The 16,697-nt window shown below is 33.5% G+C and overlaps 1 protein-coding gene across 1 annotated transcript in view; it reads left to right on the plus strand.

Moving 5' to 3' along the window:
* The window catches only part of LOC124355391 (lachesin-like), a 66,423-nt gene that overhangs the window by 34,541 nt on the left and 15,185 nt on the right, over positions 1-16,697 (plus strand). Inside the window, exons 2-4 of the mRNA XM_046806517.1 lie at positions 9,724-9,903; positions 14,530-14,729; positions 16,228-16,329. Of these exons, the coding sequence (XP_046662473.1) occupies positions 9,759-9,903; positions 14,530-14,729; positions 16,228-16,329 (447 nt within the window). The 5' untranslated portion in view covers positions 9,724-9,758. The remainder of the gene's footprint in view (positions 1-9,723; positions 9,904-14,529; positions 14,730-16,227; positions 16,330-16,697) is intronic.

A 16,697-nucleotide genomic window follows, 5' to 3' on the forward strand; every position in this document is an offset into this window, starting at 1 on the left:
ATGCTGTAGAAAGACTATTGACTATCTACAAGATCATTGGCATCCCTTATATCCCATTCAATAACCTATAAACTGATACACACAAGGGAGGGGACGACCGGATGTGGCATGCGAGTCACGTAAAGTGTCGGAGAACCAATTTATAATTTCCGGTATGCGGATACTTGAATTACCCCGAAATATATCCCTTGAAACAGATCTGAAAGTTGCACTACACCAGGGGAGTAACGAGCGGATGTGGCATCTAAGTCACGTAGAGTACCGGTGTGCCACGGAAGACCAGTTTATAGCGTCTCATGTGCAGATACTTAGATTACACCGATATAAAACAGATCAGCAAGTAACTCTACAACAGGTGAGTAACGGGACGGATGTGGTACGTAAGTCACGTAGAGTACCGGTGTGCCACGGAAGACCAGTTTATAGCGTCTCATGTGCAGATACTTAGATTACACCGATATAAAACAGATCAGCAAGTAACTCTAAAACAGGTGAGTAACGGCCGGATGTGGTACGTAAGTCACGTAGAGTACCGGTGTGCCACGGAAGACCAGTTTATAGCGTCTCATGTGCAGATACTTAGATTACACTGATATAAAACAGATCAGCAAGTAACTCTACAACAGGTGAGTAACGGACGGATGTGGTACGTAAGTCACGTAGAGTACCGGTGTGCCACGGAAGACCAGTTTATAGCGTCTCATGTGCAGATACTTAGATTACACTGATATAAAACAGATCAGCAAGTAACTCTAAAACAGGTGAGTAACGGACGGATGTGGTACGTAAGTCACGTAGAGTACCCGAGTGCCACGGAAGACCAGTTTATAGCGTCTCATGTGTAGATACTTGGATTACGCCGATATAAAACAGATCAGGAAGTAAACCTACAGCAGGTGAGTAACGGGACGGATGTGGTACTTAAGTCACGTAGAGTACCGGTGTGCCACGGAGGACCAGTTTATAGTTTCCGTTGTATGGTTACTGATAATATACCGATTTGATTTCAGGTGTGTAAAGAATTTTTAATTTATATTGTGTATGAACATAATTTATGTATAAATTTTGAAGAAAAATTTTTTTTATGTACTGAATAATGGTACTGGTTTAGGTTCTTTGTTTATCTGCACGTTTAAAAAATGAAACATACTTTTGAGTTAATGATTTTGGTAAGTGAAAACATTCTTCTTTTAGTAAGACTTTATGTTCTTACTAATAAATGTAAAATGTGGCTATAGGGAATTAAATATATGAAATTGTATAAAGTCGAAAAGAAGTAGTGAATTGTGGAAAGAGACTGGATATTTTAAGAGTGAAGATGGAAAAGAAAAATATTAACAATGTAGGTTGTGTCAACAGGTTTTCCTGAGGGAACAAACCTAGCGACAGCAGATGTCACGGCCACCTTGACTACACCGAACCCGAATCATGTCTTTGTCGATGTTTGAAAACACTCCTTAAATAATAACAAAAACTATATAACGAATTTCTTACGTTTGGAAAGAAATCAATTGTTGTGTTACGTGAACTGTTTCATGTTAGTCATATTAGTATCTAGTATATACAGACATTATATGTATTTTGGTAACATTAATTGATAGTCAATTGTCTAGTATTATGGTTGTATCCCCATGACGCTGAATTTTTATACTGGTTTCGTTTAGAAACACAAGTAATTTGTCCAAAATTTAAAGTTAGAAAATGTAATTCGGAATATAATTGACAATAAAACTCTAAAAACACCAGCTTACCATGTTTATTAGTTCTAAGTTTGAAGTTTATTTTTGACGACGGAAGTATTGTTAAGGAAACAGGAATTTTCCGGACATTTTCTATCGTTCAGTGGTACAAAAAATCAGTAACACTACGTTTCGAGATCTGAAATCTGATCTCTTATTCAGGTAAGTAACTAGCCTGAGACATAATTACAAACTAGGTTAAAATTAACAATTCATACCAGAGCGTTGTGACAAATATGACATACCTTCGCTCTAGGTCTGGTTGTTATTATGGGTAGGTTAGTTATTTACCTGAAGAAGAGATCAGATTTCATATCTCGAAACGTAATATTACTGATTTTTTTGTATCTCTGAACGATTGCAAATATCCGGAACATCCTGTTTCTTTCATGTTTATTAGGTCATTTAAGTTTGTTGAAAATACAGTATTTGTCAAACTTTTAGCTGAAGTTTTGCAGGTTGTATAGGTTTTGTGTTGGTCTTGCATGATGATGGAATTGCTTAACGTATTGACTGCGGCGGGCGCACGCTAATGCTCGCTCGGCTCTCTTTAAGTGTATACATGACTCATGTTGCAGAGATGGTGTTAAAAACATGATATAGCTAGAGATGTATCGTAGGTTAATACATTGACTGCGGCAGGCGCACTCTGACACAATCTCCGCTGTCCTAAAGTCTGTACAAGTATTACAGCGAATGTTCTAAATGCCATTATTCATGGTAAAATATAATATATAAAATATAATTCTACTGTATATGGTACAAAGCAGCAGTGCGCCACGTCACGTGTCGCTGAACTGACTCCTCTGAGGTTTGGTACAAAATTCATATCTAATGTCAGTTTCATTAGGCTACGTGTGTCACTATGTTAAAATGCCATACGATTGGACTCTGCTAACACGTTTATTTATTCTTCGGTTTTCTTTTGCCCACTACTCTATACCAGTGTAATCATGTTCGCTAACCCTCACCAAAATCCCATAATGTAGAATAAATGTTGTATAATAATGTGAAATCATGCCAAATGTAAAGTTTATAGGTCATGTTGTTCTCGGTATTTCAGAACACAAACATATAGACATTTTTATAGCCCCTCGAGTAATAGGCTTTGCTAACCCTAAGCCAATAAAAACCATTAGAAAACTACAAGTGAAAGTTGTTATTAAATGTATGAAGATTAAGTTGTAGTTATTTCTTGCACTACACACATAAAAGGGTGTGCAGATAAACGGACGAATGTCAGAACATAAGATTAAGAAGGCATACAACTGAAAAATCTAGATTTGAACTACGGGAAACTATTCTTGCGACAACATTTTTAAAAAGTATGACTTTCACTTGCGATTTCAACCCTATCTAATATTGCTAAGTAAAATTTAAAAAGGCTACGAATTGTATTCCTTGAAAATTAACATTTGTGGGGAAGAATTGATGGTCGAGCAATCTAAGACTTTCGGATTTTGGTTCCGGTCTGTCCGGCCTGGGCCACTCCGGCCTCTTCGCAAACTTCGACCGGCCTGGGCCACTCTGGCCTCTTCGCAAACTGCGACCACCCCGGCCCGGACGGACGTTGGCCCACGAGACATCGGCGCAGTGGCCCCAAGAGCCTACCGTGTCAGGATAGTCCGGACCGATCGCAGTGGGCGCCTTGCTTTTGAGATAGCGCAGGTTCAAGTCCTCTCTGTGACCGTTTCACTTTTTATCACCATTGACCTTTGAGCCATGATACCATTAATAGTTAAGGATAATAACGACTCTCCTCATTATTCTATTTGATAAGATCCTGACACGGACCACCGGCCCAAGATGAAGGGTAACACTTGTTGTATAAGAGGATCGCCCACGCTTTTTCTTATCGAAAATATTGTAATATACGGAGAATTGGAAGAAAACTAATAATGTGTCGATTGACAAATAAGGAATGGGTAAGTACGGAGATAAATGGACGAATAATGGATAGAGGGAATGGACGAATATTCTGAAGTAACGATAGCTGAATAATTATATTGACTCAGATGGATATACATATGTAGACAAGTATGTGGATGGATTCGTAGATTAACTGAGACATGCAAGTTTATTACATTTGAATGAATGGAAAGGTAGAAGTTTATTGAGATCTGATAGGGAAATAATGCTGTCGTTTGTATAGACTGAGGAAATTAGGAACGAACATAAGGGTTTATGTACGAATAGTAGCATACATGTTGCAAGAATTGTAAGTATAAAAATCATTTTAAAATTTTGTTTAATGCTTGTAAACCAAAATCTACGTCTTACTGGCTGGATATTAGATCGAAAAGAGTTTTCAATATTCAAAAAACATTGCTTCAATTCACTTCCATTGCCAAACTATCGTACTCAAAAGATTGGTGATTATAACAGACTTGATATAAAAATAGTTCGATGACCAGAGTAATCTTTTTACTTTAGCCACAAATGTTGATCGTCTAAGTATGGTGCCTTACTACATGATTAAATAGTTCAATATTGAGCTATTTATCGTGCAATTGCTCAATGAATTCACATATACCCAACGGCGAAGAACATTTAAAAGATAGAATATCAGTAAATGCCAGTTTTATGACCAGAGTAGTCTTCTTTCTTTAGCCACAAAGGTGATTTGGAGTTCAAGTATTCACTCCTATAAACAGAGCAAACTAAGGATCTATAGCTGAAATATATCTAATGACGATACAGTTGGTTGTTCGTCTGATTAAGGTTCCTAACTACATGATTGAATATTGAACTATTTATCGTGGAATACAGTAGCTGAATTAATTAACTTATACCCTACGATGACTTATATTTAAAAGGTGGAAGATCAGTAAATGCCTATTTAATGACCAGAGTAGTCTTCTTACTTTAGCTACAAATGTTATCTGGAGTTCAAATATTCACTCCTATAAAAAAGTACACTAGAGATCTAGTTTACATGATTGAATATATATTTACATATATTGAACTATTTATCGTGCAATTACTGAACGAATTCACATAAACCTCACGACGATGAACATTTAAAAGACGAAATGTCAGTAAATGCTGTAGTAAAGCCGCATAAGAATTGCGGGGCTGATGATATTTCCAAAATCGCACAACACATATTCACAGTCCATAAAGAGAATGGCACAGCAAGGGTAGCGGAGTGTGTAACGTTTATCGCTGTTTTAATCTGCCGGACCCAAGAGACTACATGTTGGCTGGTCGCTACAGCTAGCTGTCCGGCAGTGACCTGCCAACTCGGTTAGGGCTGGTGGACATTTCCAGCTAATTGGAACGGAAATAAATGAAGCAACACTTTTGATTTATAACGTCCCCTTTGTGAAAGATTTTACAGTAGGATAACTGAGACATCATATTTTGTAACGTCACCTGCAATAAACCGTACTGAAGTTTATGCTTATTCACCGAATACTGTTGTTTATTTTCTATTTTAAAAGTCAACTTTTCAGTCATTGCAATGTATATTTTACAGCATTTTTACACTTTTGTATTTTATTTACTATAATGTATTTTTATTTTTTATGTTCACTTTGCATATAAAAATAATTGTTTAAATGTTATATATTTTATATCATTAGTAGATAATGCTCCCCCCGGCATGAGTACCAAAGTTACAAAAGCTGGTTATGTTAATTTAAAATTTTTGTACAATAAAATGATCAGAATTTTTAATTTTCCAACTGACTCTTACTAGAATTGATCATTCATTTTTGGGAAATTCGTCTTATCACAGCTTTTTCACAGGATTGAAACGTCACTATGGCATACCAAATTTGTAGATATGTGTAGGGTGGAATCCAACTGAATTTATCCGTATAATTATGTTAAAAACAGAACTATATTTTTATAAATAAAAATGAATCGCTAAATGTTTTGTTAGTGCTAACTGAGGCTTCTTATTCCTGTGAATATATATATATATATATATATATATATATATATATATATATATATATATGCCTTTTTTGATGGAGAGAGAAATGATGATAAGGCCAGAATAAGTTACAATGGCCGTAAAGGTAAATCTTTTACAGATATTCACTCAAAATTGCCGTTGGAAATATAACTGACTTGAACCAAAAGTACTTATACACGTGAAAACTGCGTGCGAAGCCGCGGATAACTGCTAGTGCAAGATACAATTTGAACAAAATATGTATTTTATTTGAAGTATGCATTGCATTCCTGACATTGTATGTACATTATTGTAGTTACGTAATTATTTGTGAATTAAATGATCAAACTAGGGCACAATGTAAATATAATAAAAACATCACAGTTTTACTATAGGTGAACTAAGTATTTTTGTAAAAATGCAATAGTATAGTAGAAAATTCAGTAAATATGTCGGTTACCAATTAGTATAGAATAGGAATAGGATTAAGGCAATGCATTTGTGATGAACGTGCCTCAACTTGTAATAATACTAATTTGAATACAATTACTGCGGTACCGTTGTAATGTAGGTTATCCAACTTGTAAGTAAGCAATGCAAATGTGATGACGGAATTACAGTTGTACAGTAAGGTCGGTGATAAGTACAAGTTTTAGTGAGAGCTATTCAACTGTAATGGCAGTAATAAGCAGAGGTCAGTGCCAATGTGATGACCAAAATCCAATTGTGACGTTCAATATCAACGCAGTGACATTATACACAAAGGTGTTCAGATACATGCAGATGTGATGAGAGCAACGCACTGTAGACTGACGATATTGTGATTTCAGTTGTTTAATTTGTGATGCTTTTGTGACATTTCAGGAATGCTGCCAGTAAATTGTGATGTCGACTAGTGGTTTTAATATTCTTCTGATAGGAACAATATTTCTTTAATACTGGTAATATGGCTGTGATATTGAATAGTGATAGTAATGCAATGAGGTAAATACTATCGTAATACAGACAATACAGTTATAATTTCGTCTAGCAACACTCAGGTTGTGAGTACAATACTTCCGTAATACTAGTAATACGGTTGTGATATCGAGTAGTGATTGTAATTTAATAATGACAATTGTTATGTATCACAGGTAATATAACTATATTTGCGACTGGTGACTGTAACGCTCATGTAGTATTAACAGTACTTCTGTAATACTAGTAATACTGTTGTGATATCGAGTAATGAGGAATATGTTGTCATGTAATGAGGAAAATACATACGTAATACAGGTAACGCATTTGTAATTGTGACTAGTGATAGTAATGCGCTTGAAATAGGAACAATATTTCTGTAACACTGGTAATACAAATTTAATATTGACTATTTATTGTAATTTGGTGAGTGCAATAATCACGTAATACAGATAACGAAATTGTAATTGTAACTAGTGATTGTAACGCTCGTGTGACAAGAATAATATTTCTGTAATACTGGGAGTACGGTTACAATATTGATTAGTGATTGTAATTTGATTAAGACAATACTCATATAATAAAGTTGTAATTATGGCTAATGATCATAACGCTCTTGTGATGAGATAAATATTTCTGTAATACAGGCAGTACGGTTGTGATATTGACTAGTCATTGTAATTCGATGAGAATAATACTAAGGTAATAAAGTTGTAATTACGAAAAGTTATTGTTACCTTTTTGTCATAAGTAAAATACTTTTGTAATGCTGGTAATAATGGATGTTAAACTGACTAGTGTTTTTAGTGTGATAAGGACAATACTTAAATAAGGCAGGTGATACATTTATGACTGTTACTTGAGATAGCATCGCTCTTGTGATGAAAACAATACTTCTCTAATATTGTATACATTTTTAGCGATGGCATCGACCACTGAACTCCAATATTACAGTGATCTTAGAATTTCTGGTGCCAATAGCAATGCATAATTTTGAAACCCTTAGTGTCTTCAAGGGAGCATTCATTGCCCAAACCAGACATCAGTTAAAAATACCACCCACAGTCTTTTGTATTACTCTTTCATCCTCTTTTCGTAAAGTCAAAACGTAACAAAATTTAAATATTTTTAAAATACTGAACGTAATGAACTTTTTAAGGTTCATGTACGTACTTACATCATGAGACCATGCTTACTGCAATAGACATTTCGGCGTACTGGTTCTGGCAACGAGGACCGCATGATCGCATTTAGTATAGGGCCGCAATGAAGGTGTTACTAGACTGAAGGCTTGAATGTAAGAGCGGATTTCCCCAGAAGGGTTCAATTCTGGCTGGTTTATGCCTTCCGGTTGAACCCACAGTGGGTACAGCAAAAACCGATGTGTCACTTTAATTTAAGCAACCTTATAGATGTCCAGGAGCAGCACATCACTAACCGCAAATGTCGAGATTCTGGGGTGGAAGGGTAATTATATAGGTCTAGTTTACTGCGCGAGATGACTTTGAAATTGGTAGGGTTTCTTCCCTAAGAGTCAAAGGTTCTTGCCAGCCTAGACATAAGGGTGTGCCACCTCCTGCCTGCTTTGACTGGAAAAGCTGGTTCAGAGCTGGCTTCTCTTTCTTCCTAGGACTTGAGATTAGTGCCCTAAACTGTTCCTCATGAATCTTGACAGGAGGTGGCCCCTACCCCCAACCTTAGCAATCTAAAATATCCTGTCACTCTGGAAGCAGCACAAGCACAAAGGTCCTTATAGGACTAAGAGGCCAAAAAACGTAAGAGCGGGGGTCGATATTTTTTACGGATAAGCATGTCACAAACATTTTGCTTTATAAAATTACAAATTCTAAAACGGAGCTATTATTGTATTTTTCCACCAATTCAGTCGTACTTAAAGATAAATTTGTATTCATTCATTTTCTAAATAATATGTTTAGATAGATTAACCTAACGAGAATGGCCAGCAAGGCTTACTAGGTCATGAGGAATTTCCACTCAACAATCTCAACTGGAAACGAAATGAGATTCGGTTGATTCCACAAAACAATGCAGACGTACAGCCCTCGCCTCGCTGAAAAGCTCTAAGAGAGACTATCGCACTTGCACAAAGGATATCTACTTTATTGCACAACACACATTCCTCCCTGCTTCACTCGGGGTTAACGTAAAGAAATACGTGCTCCCCTTAGTCTTTCTATTACTTTTAACACAAATATGAACAGAGAGTTTTAAATTTCTTATTTTTCTCTTTATGAATACATCGAAGTTCAGCCACCAATATTTACGTTTTTTTATAAATGTCATTTTTACCTTTCTTGCTGGGATCGTCTTGTCCGAGTTAATGTGCATTCAAATTATGTTCGGTTTATTGTTTTATGCTTACGCAATGTTATGGTAAATCTTGCTTGATTTGAAGTTTTTAAATTTTAGTAATTCAATAACATTTTACATTGTAGGAAGTTGTAAATGATTTTTAAAACTTAAGTGAAACATAACTGGAACTGGACAAAATCCCACAGTTTTATTTTACCACGAGGTGCACAATAGAACTTTAGGAATTAATTCCATTACAACTTTCTTGATAATTTAATGTTAAGAACAGAATAACGTTTAATTACATTTTATTTAAATTTCTAGAGCCATTTTATTTTGTTATTGAGAAGAGAGCATTTTATTTTAGTTTTATTTTATAAATAATATTTTTCCAAAGAAAGTTTTGAATAATAAAAAAAAAATGTTCCAAATTTCAGTTATATAAAAATTGAGAATACAACAGCAAAGTGTTTAATATTGAGTTTTGCAAGTGAATTAAACATTTTAAATTTATTTTGAACTGTGAGTTTGGTTTTAAATACTCTAGTAACATATCATATCCTTAAAAATTTAAATGAATGCAAATTAAACATTATATGTCATATAAGTATAGCAACTGAAGTACCGGTTCTTGTTACAGAAGACTCTCCATGGTGTGTGACGCCACGTGTTGGGATTTATCTAGGGAGCGTATCGGCCGTGCCGAACAAACCATCTGAAGACACTGGCATGGCACACTGGCCTGTCTTCAAGACTTTCCCTCTGTTGTAACCAATCTAAGTATTCCAATTCAAGTGGTGGTTCTTGTTACAGAAGACTCTCCATGCTGTGTGACGCCACGTGATGCGATGTATCTAGGGAGCGTATCGGCCGTGCCGAGCAAACCATCTGAAGACACTGGCATGGCACACTGGCCTGTCTCGAAGACTCTATCTCTGTTGGGAGTAGCGATTCTGGTGCATCTGATTGTCATGACTTCACTCGCTGACAGAGGTAAGAGTAACTGTCTTATTTTAAGAAATGTTTCAAAAGTGTCTTTGGGAATTCCAATTATGTTACATGAGATCGTAATATATGATATTTTAGGGTGTGATATCCTTCATTCTCTTAGAAAGAGCCAAAATTTACTGTTTTGAAGGCAGCGGTTTTGGTGCTAGTTAAAATTAGAACACAATTTTTCGAGAGAGGTATTACCAGTTTAAAGCCTTACATCGGTCTCTGTAGAAAGAAGGACTTCTGGTGCATATAATATTCATAATGCCTCCTTCGTGAGAGATGAGTTCGCTTCTTTATTAGCCACAAGTTTAATTATTAGTATTGTGGAGAAATGTAATACTGTTGAATTTCCATGAGTAATGAAACATCAATTTTACGACTTGGAGCTTTATTTTTTTATATCTAACGGACATACTTCTCCATTTTATATACAATATTCATACAATTAACTTAAACTTAACCTAAACAAGAATCTCTACAAACAAACCAAATCATGTGGATGGCTGATAAATTATACTAACTTAATAAACTATGGCAAGGCATAATGTAAAACGATAATATATATGTATATATAAATATATATATATATATATATAAATGTTTTAAGACAGTAACAATACATACAGGAAATCAATAACAATAAATAAACCTTAACAATAGAAATAACATAATAAACTATAGCATAATATAATAAGAATATTATGTATCAATGTTTCAAAACAGTAACTATAACAATAATAACACAATAAACTATGGCATAAAATAAAAAATAATATAAATATTATATATAGATAGAAAATTAGCAGTTGAAATAACAAAACTAGTTCTCTGTGAGCCTAGACGTAATTTATAGTTTTTCTTGCAGCAATAGGGCAGCCACCGTATTATTGATAATAGTATTGCGGAGCTGCATTAATAACTATAGGCTGTCTTTATTTGTGAAAGATTGAGATTCGTTGTAATAAAAATCGTGCTCTTATGGAGAAGGACAAGCTATATTGTGGTTGGGTGACGCTCTCAGCCAATGACGATCAATATTGATCAAGCCTCAATGTTCATTTCTACTAGAACATTCAGCAATTAACACTACTGCCTTATCAAAACCTACCAACTGAATGACTTGACAAAAAAAATATACTTTTATTACATTAATAATATCTGAATATGATAAAATGTAAGGCATAATTTAAAGGAAAATAACTATAACAAGAAGGAAATAGTATTACCAATAATACGGTGGCTTGTGATAAATAACACGTTTTAAAATTAATTACTCAGCGCATCCACAAAACTGAATAAATAAATAAAACATTGCTGCCCTATTGCTGCAAGAAAAACTTTATAAATCAAATCTAGTCTCGCAGAAAACTAGTCTGTGAGGGAGGTGAATGAAGTTATTCACAGGCAGATATCTATAGGCGATAGAGAACGAAACTCTTGATCCATCAAAAAGATGTAAATAAACGTTGATCTCGTACTCTACGTATTTAACAATAAAAACATAATAATTCTCTCGTCTATGTACTATAGTATACTTATTGCATGTGCCCACTTAGAATGAAATTCAACGTACAACAGTAAACATTTGCCAGATTGCCGGTACACAATCAATATGTGGTTATGTTGGCTAAGCTTTGGATCGTGTCAGTGTAAATATATAACCAACAAAATTCATAGCTTATGAATTATATATCCTTCCCTAATATATATATATATATATATATATACATACATTAAATTTGTATAAATGGCAATAGCCTTGTTTAATTTCAATAATACCATTTTGACAAATGTTTGATCTTCCAATCATATGTTAGTTTGGTTATTTAACACATATGTGAATGAAACAGCCAAATAAAAAATAATAGAATCGTAAAAAGTGAGGGCTCTGTGGTGTAATGGTAGCACATTCACCCGGCAAGTGAGATATCCGGGTTCGAGTCCCGGCGGAGCAAGTACTTTTTAGCGATTCAATGTTTATATATATATATATTATATATATATATAATATATATATAATATATATATAATATATATATTATATATATTATATATATATTATATATATATATATATATATATATATATATATATATATATTATAATAATAATACGGAAGGATATATAATTCATAAGCTGTGACATCGTACCCAGAAATACTAGCTAGTATCCTGTGAAGGAGTTTATGATGAGATCATTTTAAAAGTGTTGTTGAATGTGCAGAATGATAGAAATTGAAGATGGTTTTTGAAGATACGTTTTCATCAACGATATAACTTTTTTCTCTTATCAAAATATTTTCCTCAACTACTCTATAAAATATTTATTTTTGTGTACAGTTTCAGTGTTTATTTAATGAGAATGTATATTTAAAACAGTAAGCTATGTCAATAAACTGGTGGGAGCGGCGAGAACCTGCAGATATCCAAATAAAACATCAAAGACTGTGCTCAATATCAATTTGGTACAGAGCCAGAGTCAGATGTACACGTAAAGGTTGGGATTAAACTACTGTTCTTGTTTTATTGTGTACTTTAAGAGGAAATGTTTGTGTTTCATATTTAATTTCCATTTTGCGCAATGCAATTCTGTTATTGGATCTGAATTGTTTCTGTTCATAATAGAAACCTATTTATGAAGTAAATTGTTAAATATATAATGGCAAATCGTTTACTCACTAATTTGATCTCATTTCGTAGTTTATATTTTCACCAAATGAATTTTTAATTGTGTATTTCTTATATATATATATATATATATATATATATATATATATATATATATATATATATATATATGAATGTTTGTTTGTCCTTTATGGAATCGTAAACTATTTAACCGACTATTATGAAAATGTGTATGTATGTATATACATTTTTCCACAGAGAAGGTTTATATACTATGCCCATTGATGTAATTCACCACCAGGCAGTGCTGCAAAAGATACCAGTTTTCAAAGCGCCTGCACACTAAAAACTGCAATTACGAGCAAGTTATGTATATTTAATAACCAAACACTATATTGAAGTGATGATGTACATATTTGTCTTTAAGATAAATTTCTGATTGAACTTAAAGTCTGAGTGTTAGACCACCTTATAATAAATTACATGTAAGTGTATGATGGCTATAAACATACACAGACTTTCTTGGTCGTGGCAATAAGGCAAACTCGACATCGGCACTGGAAATATAATTCACTTGAACCAGAAGTTCACATACACGGGCAAAGCTTACGAAGAGCGTGTGAAGCCGCAGGATACAGCTAGTTTTATTATAAACTAGACCATCGAAGTTTGCATAAAATTTAATTCTAAATAGACAAATATGAGTTCAATGATGATGCATTTCTATCTATGGGTTTTGGTTGAGTGTTGTAAAAATCCTATAACTCAGTGAGCTGAAAAGACTCTCTTATATCTGTTTTAAGGCTTAAAAATCGTTTTTTGATTAAAATGTTTATGTCCGCAGGACATTTTGAGAATGAAAAAAATTATTGACCTAAAGTTGTGCATGCAACCTTAGCGAAGTTTGTTACGAGATATTTGGTTATGGCGTAGGAACGTTGTATTCTAAAGGGCTCCTTTGTAGGGGTAGTGGTTTCTACTGAGAACAGAGAGGCACTGAAAATTGCAATTTATTTAACTGAAATTTGATTTCTTAAGCCTTTAAATTTAAATCTCCCTAGATTTTTTTCTGTGTTTGCCTTATAATTTAATCTATTATTTTGTTATCTTTTTGAAAGTTTATTGTTTGTTTCATTAATTTTATGATATTCCTGTAATATAATTAGTTCCATAGAGCTGTTATAGTTGTAGTTTGATAGTAATTGTTGAAGTAATTGAAAGTAAAGTTTTTCTGTTATAATTGCTAATTTATTTGACCGTTAATAATTTCAATTCTTTGTTTTATAAATTTGCATGTTTATATTGATTTCATTGCTAGTATGTAAATTATATTTGAGGTAGTAAGTAGTAGAGGGTATAATAAAATAGTAACTGTATGTATATATATATATATATATATATATGTATATATATATATACATACATTTACTATTTTATTATAACTCTATAATATATATATATATATATATATATATATATATATATATATATATATACACATAAATACACACACACATATATATATTCATTTATTTTTTTGAATTTATTATATATAAATCTTCAATAATAAATAGGAAGATATGAACAATTTCTATATTTGGGCTAAAACCGTCTTCACGAAATAAAAAATTATAAATAGGCCTATAAGAACAAACTAAACATTAAGATCAATACAGAAAATGAAAATTAGGAATCTATATCTGTGTGTGTATATATATATGCTTTATGTATATATTTGTATATCAAAGTAGATATTTTTGTCTGCAAATTAGTATAATTTCATAGTGTTTGAAAAGTTGACACCAAACATAGGGACAGAGTGGACATGTACACCGGCTGCTAATATTTGTAATAATAATTATTGTAATATTTTTTCCCGTACACACTTTTTGTAGTGCATGGGGCTTGTTATAAATTTACAATTTTCTTTTTTGAATAAAATTTGTTGAAATGTAATGAAATGAATAGTTCAACTGCAGGGGGTTGTGTTCCACAGGGCCCGCTGATGAAGGAACTGGTGACCGCCCAAAGCGCAGTGTCGACCCTAAGAGGCACCGAGGATCGGAAAACACGCTAGCCCAGGACCAGAACGGTAGGGCTGCCGTGTTTGCCACAGAGAACTCCACAGTCGTTACCGCTCAGATCACCAGCACAGCCACCCTACCCTGCGTCGTGCGCAAATTTGGAACTGGTGTGGTAGGTTTTTATGTGCACTCTGTCCCTTATAATAAAATAATTAAAAGTTAATACAATGTTACGAATTTATGCCTTTACTGATTTACAAAAATACACAGCTACCCTACCCTGCATTTTATCAAGTTTGGAACTGGTATAGTCAGTTTTATGCGAATTTTAGTTCGTCAACCAAATATTATTAATTATTATCGTTATACAGAGCTAAAATGAGGTACGAAATTTTTAATACTAACTATCAATTTTATTTTATTTATGAAAAAACTCACAAGCTGCCAAACTCATTCATAATCTGAAGTCTTTCAACAATTTTCTTAATATTAAGCATTTTCTCATTGTAAATGTGTTTTCTATTTGAAACTGAAAAATGAGGTAGTAATTTTTGTTCGTTGTAATCTTTAATATTAAATCCCTAAAAGTACCTCTAATTGGAAGAAAATGGAAATCCATTTTAGGGATATAGAGCAGTGTTGCTGGTTTAGATATAATATTATCAGAAGCGATAAGATAAAGAATGAAACTCCTTTCCTATAAACAAGATGTAAACAAAATGTTGCTCTCATACTCCAAGTGTTTAACAATAAAAACATAATACACGTCTGTGTACTTTAATTTACCTTTTGCATGTGCCCACTTAGAACGAAATCCGACGTACTACAGTAAACATTTGCCAGACTGCCGGTACACAATCAATATGTGGTTATGTTGGCTAAACTGTTGATCGTGTCAGTAGAACATGAACAATTGAACTATCGTACGGCACGCAAGGATGTTGCAAGAAATTAGGTTACGGGAATTATCGGTTTACTTACCAACAGTTATAATGTTGTTTTTGTACGACTGTGGCATTGAACATCAATAAATATGATAGGTCTGCCCTTGGTTGTCCAACTGCTGGAAGTTGTATATAATCTTGTTGAATGCCCAGATACTGTTACAACGGGGTTCGTTTCTTATCTGTAAAAAATTATTATTCGATCACGATATAAATCTTCAATTATATTTCATAAACAACATTTAATATAGATTCAGGATCTGTATAAGTTTTAAAATATATCCATGTAATTTATTGTGGTAGTACCCCTTACGTACAAATGCCATACCAACTAAACCTTCTGTGCTAAATATTATTGAGCATCTTTACCTCGATGGTAAAATATATATCTAGCCATTGGGTTGCATAAATCAGATTTTTTAGGCAAATATTTAACTCCACATAGGCGTATTATTTCAAGATAGTTAATTAAATGTGTTACTAACGTTTTAATCGGTGCGGTTTGAAATTTTGAGAAGATTGTCATACCACTGGTTGTGTAAGCTTAAGAACTATGATAGATAACTTTAAGCTAAAGAACTTTAAGGTAATGTTGGGCCTAAACAGAAAAATAATATGTGGATGGAAATATGTACCGTGGATTCATACATATGTACTATTTACTATTCTAAATATGGATGTATTGTAAATATGGATCTAGTATTATGGATATACTATTTATTTCAGGTATCCTGGATTAGGAGGAAGGACTTCCAGTTACTCACGGTGGGCTTGGCGACTTACAGCAGCGACGACAGGTTCATGGTGGAACACGCTAGGCACCTGCAGGTGAGTTGGTCGACATTACCAGGTATATCTTTGGTCCAAGGTTTATGATAATTATATCACCATAAGATGTTAACTATACGTTTTCTGCTCTTTGTAAAAGTGTAGTCTCTCTGATTGCAGGTCCTAATGGCAGGTATAACACTTTGACACACTTTTGATACATACGTCTGTTTAAACAATATGCATACTTGTGATACACAGAAAATATTGTAACTAAGGTCCATGGAGCAAAAATAAAAAAGATTATAATAATGTTGTTATTATTCTAAGACGATGACCATTTTTAATTGTATAGTAATTAACCTTGACTTCAATATCAAGATAAACCATTGCTATTATAAATAAATATATAACTAACTTGTATAACA

Source organism: Homalodisca vitripennis, chromosome 2, assembly GCF_021130785.1.
Source record: "Homalodisca vitripennis isolate AUS2020 chromosome 2, UT_GWSS_2.1, whole genome shotgun sequence".
NCBI lineage: Eukaryota > Metazoa > Arthropoda > Insecta > Hemiptera > Cicadellidae > Homalodisca > Homalodisca vitripennis.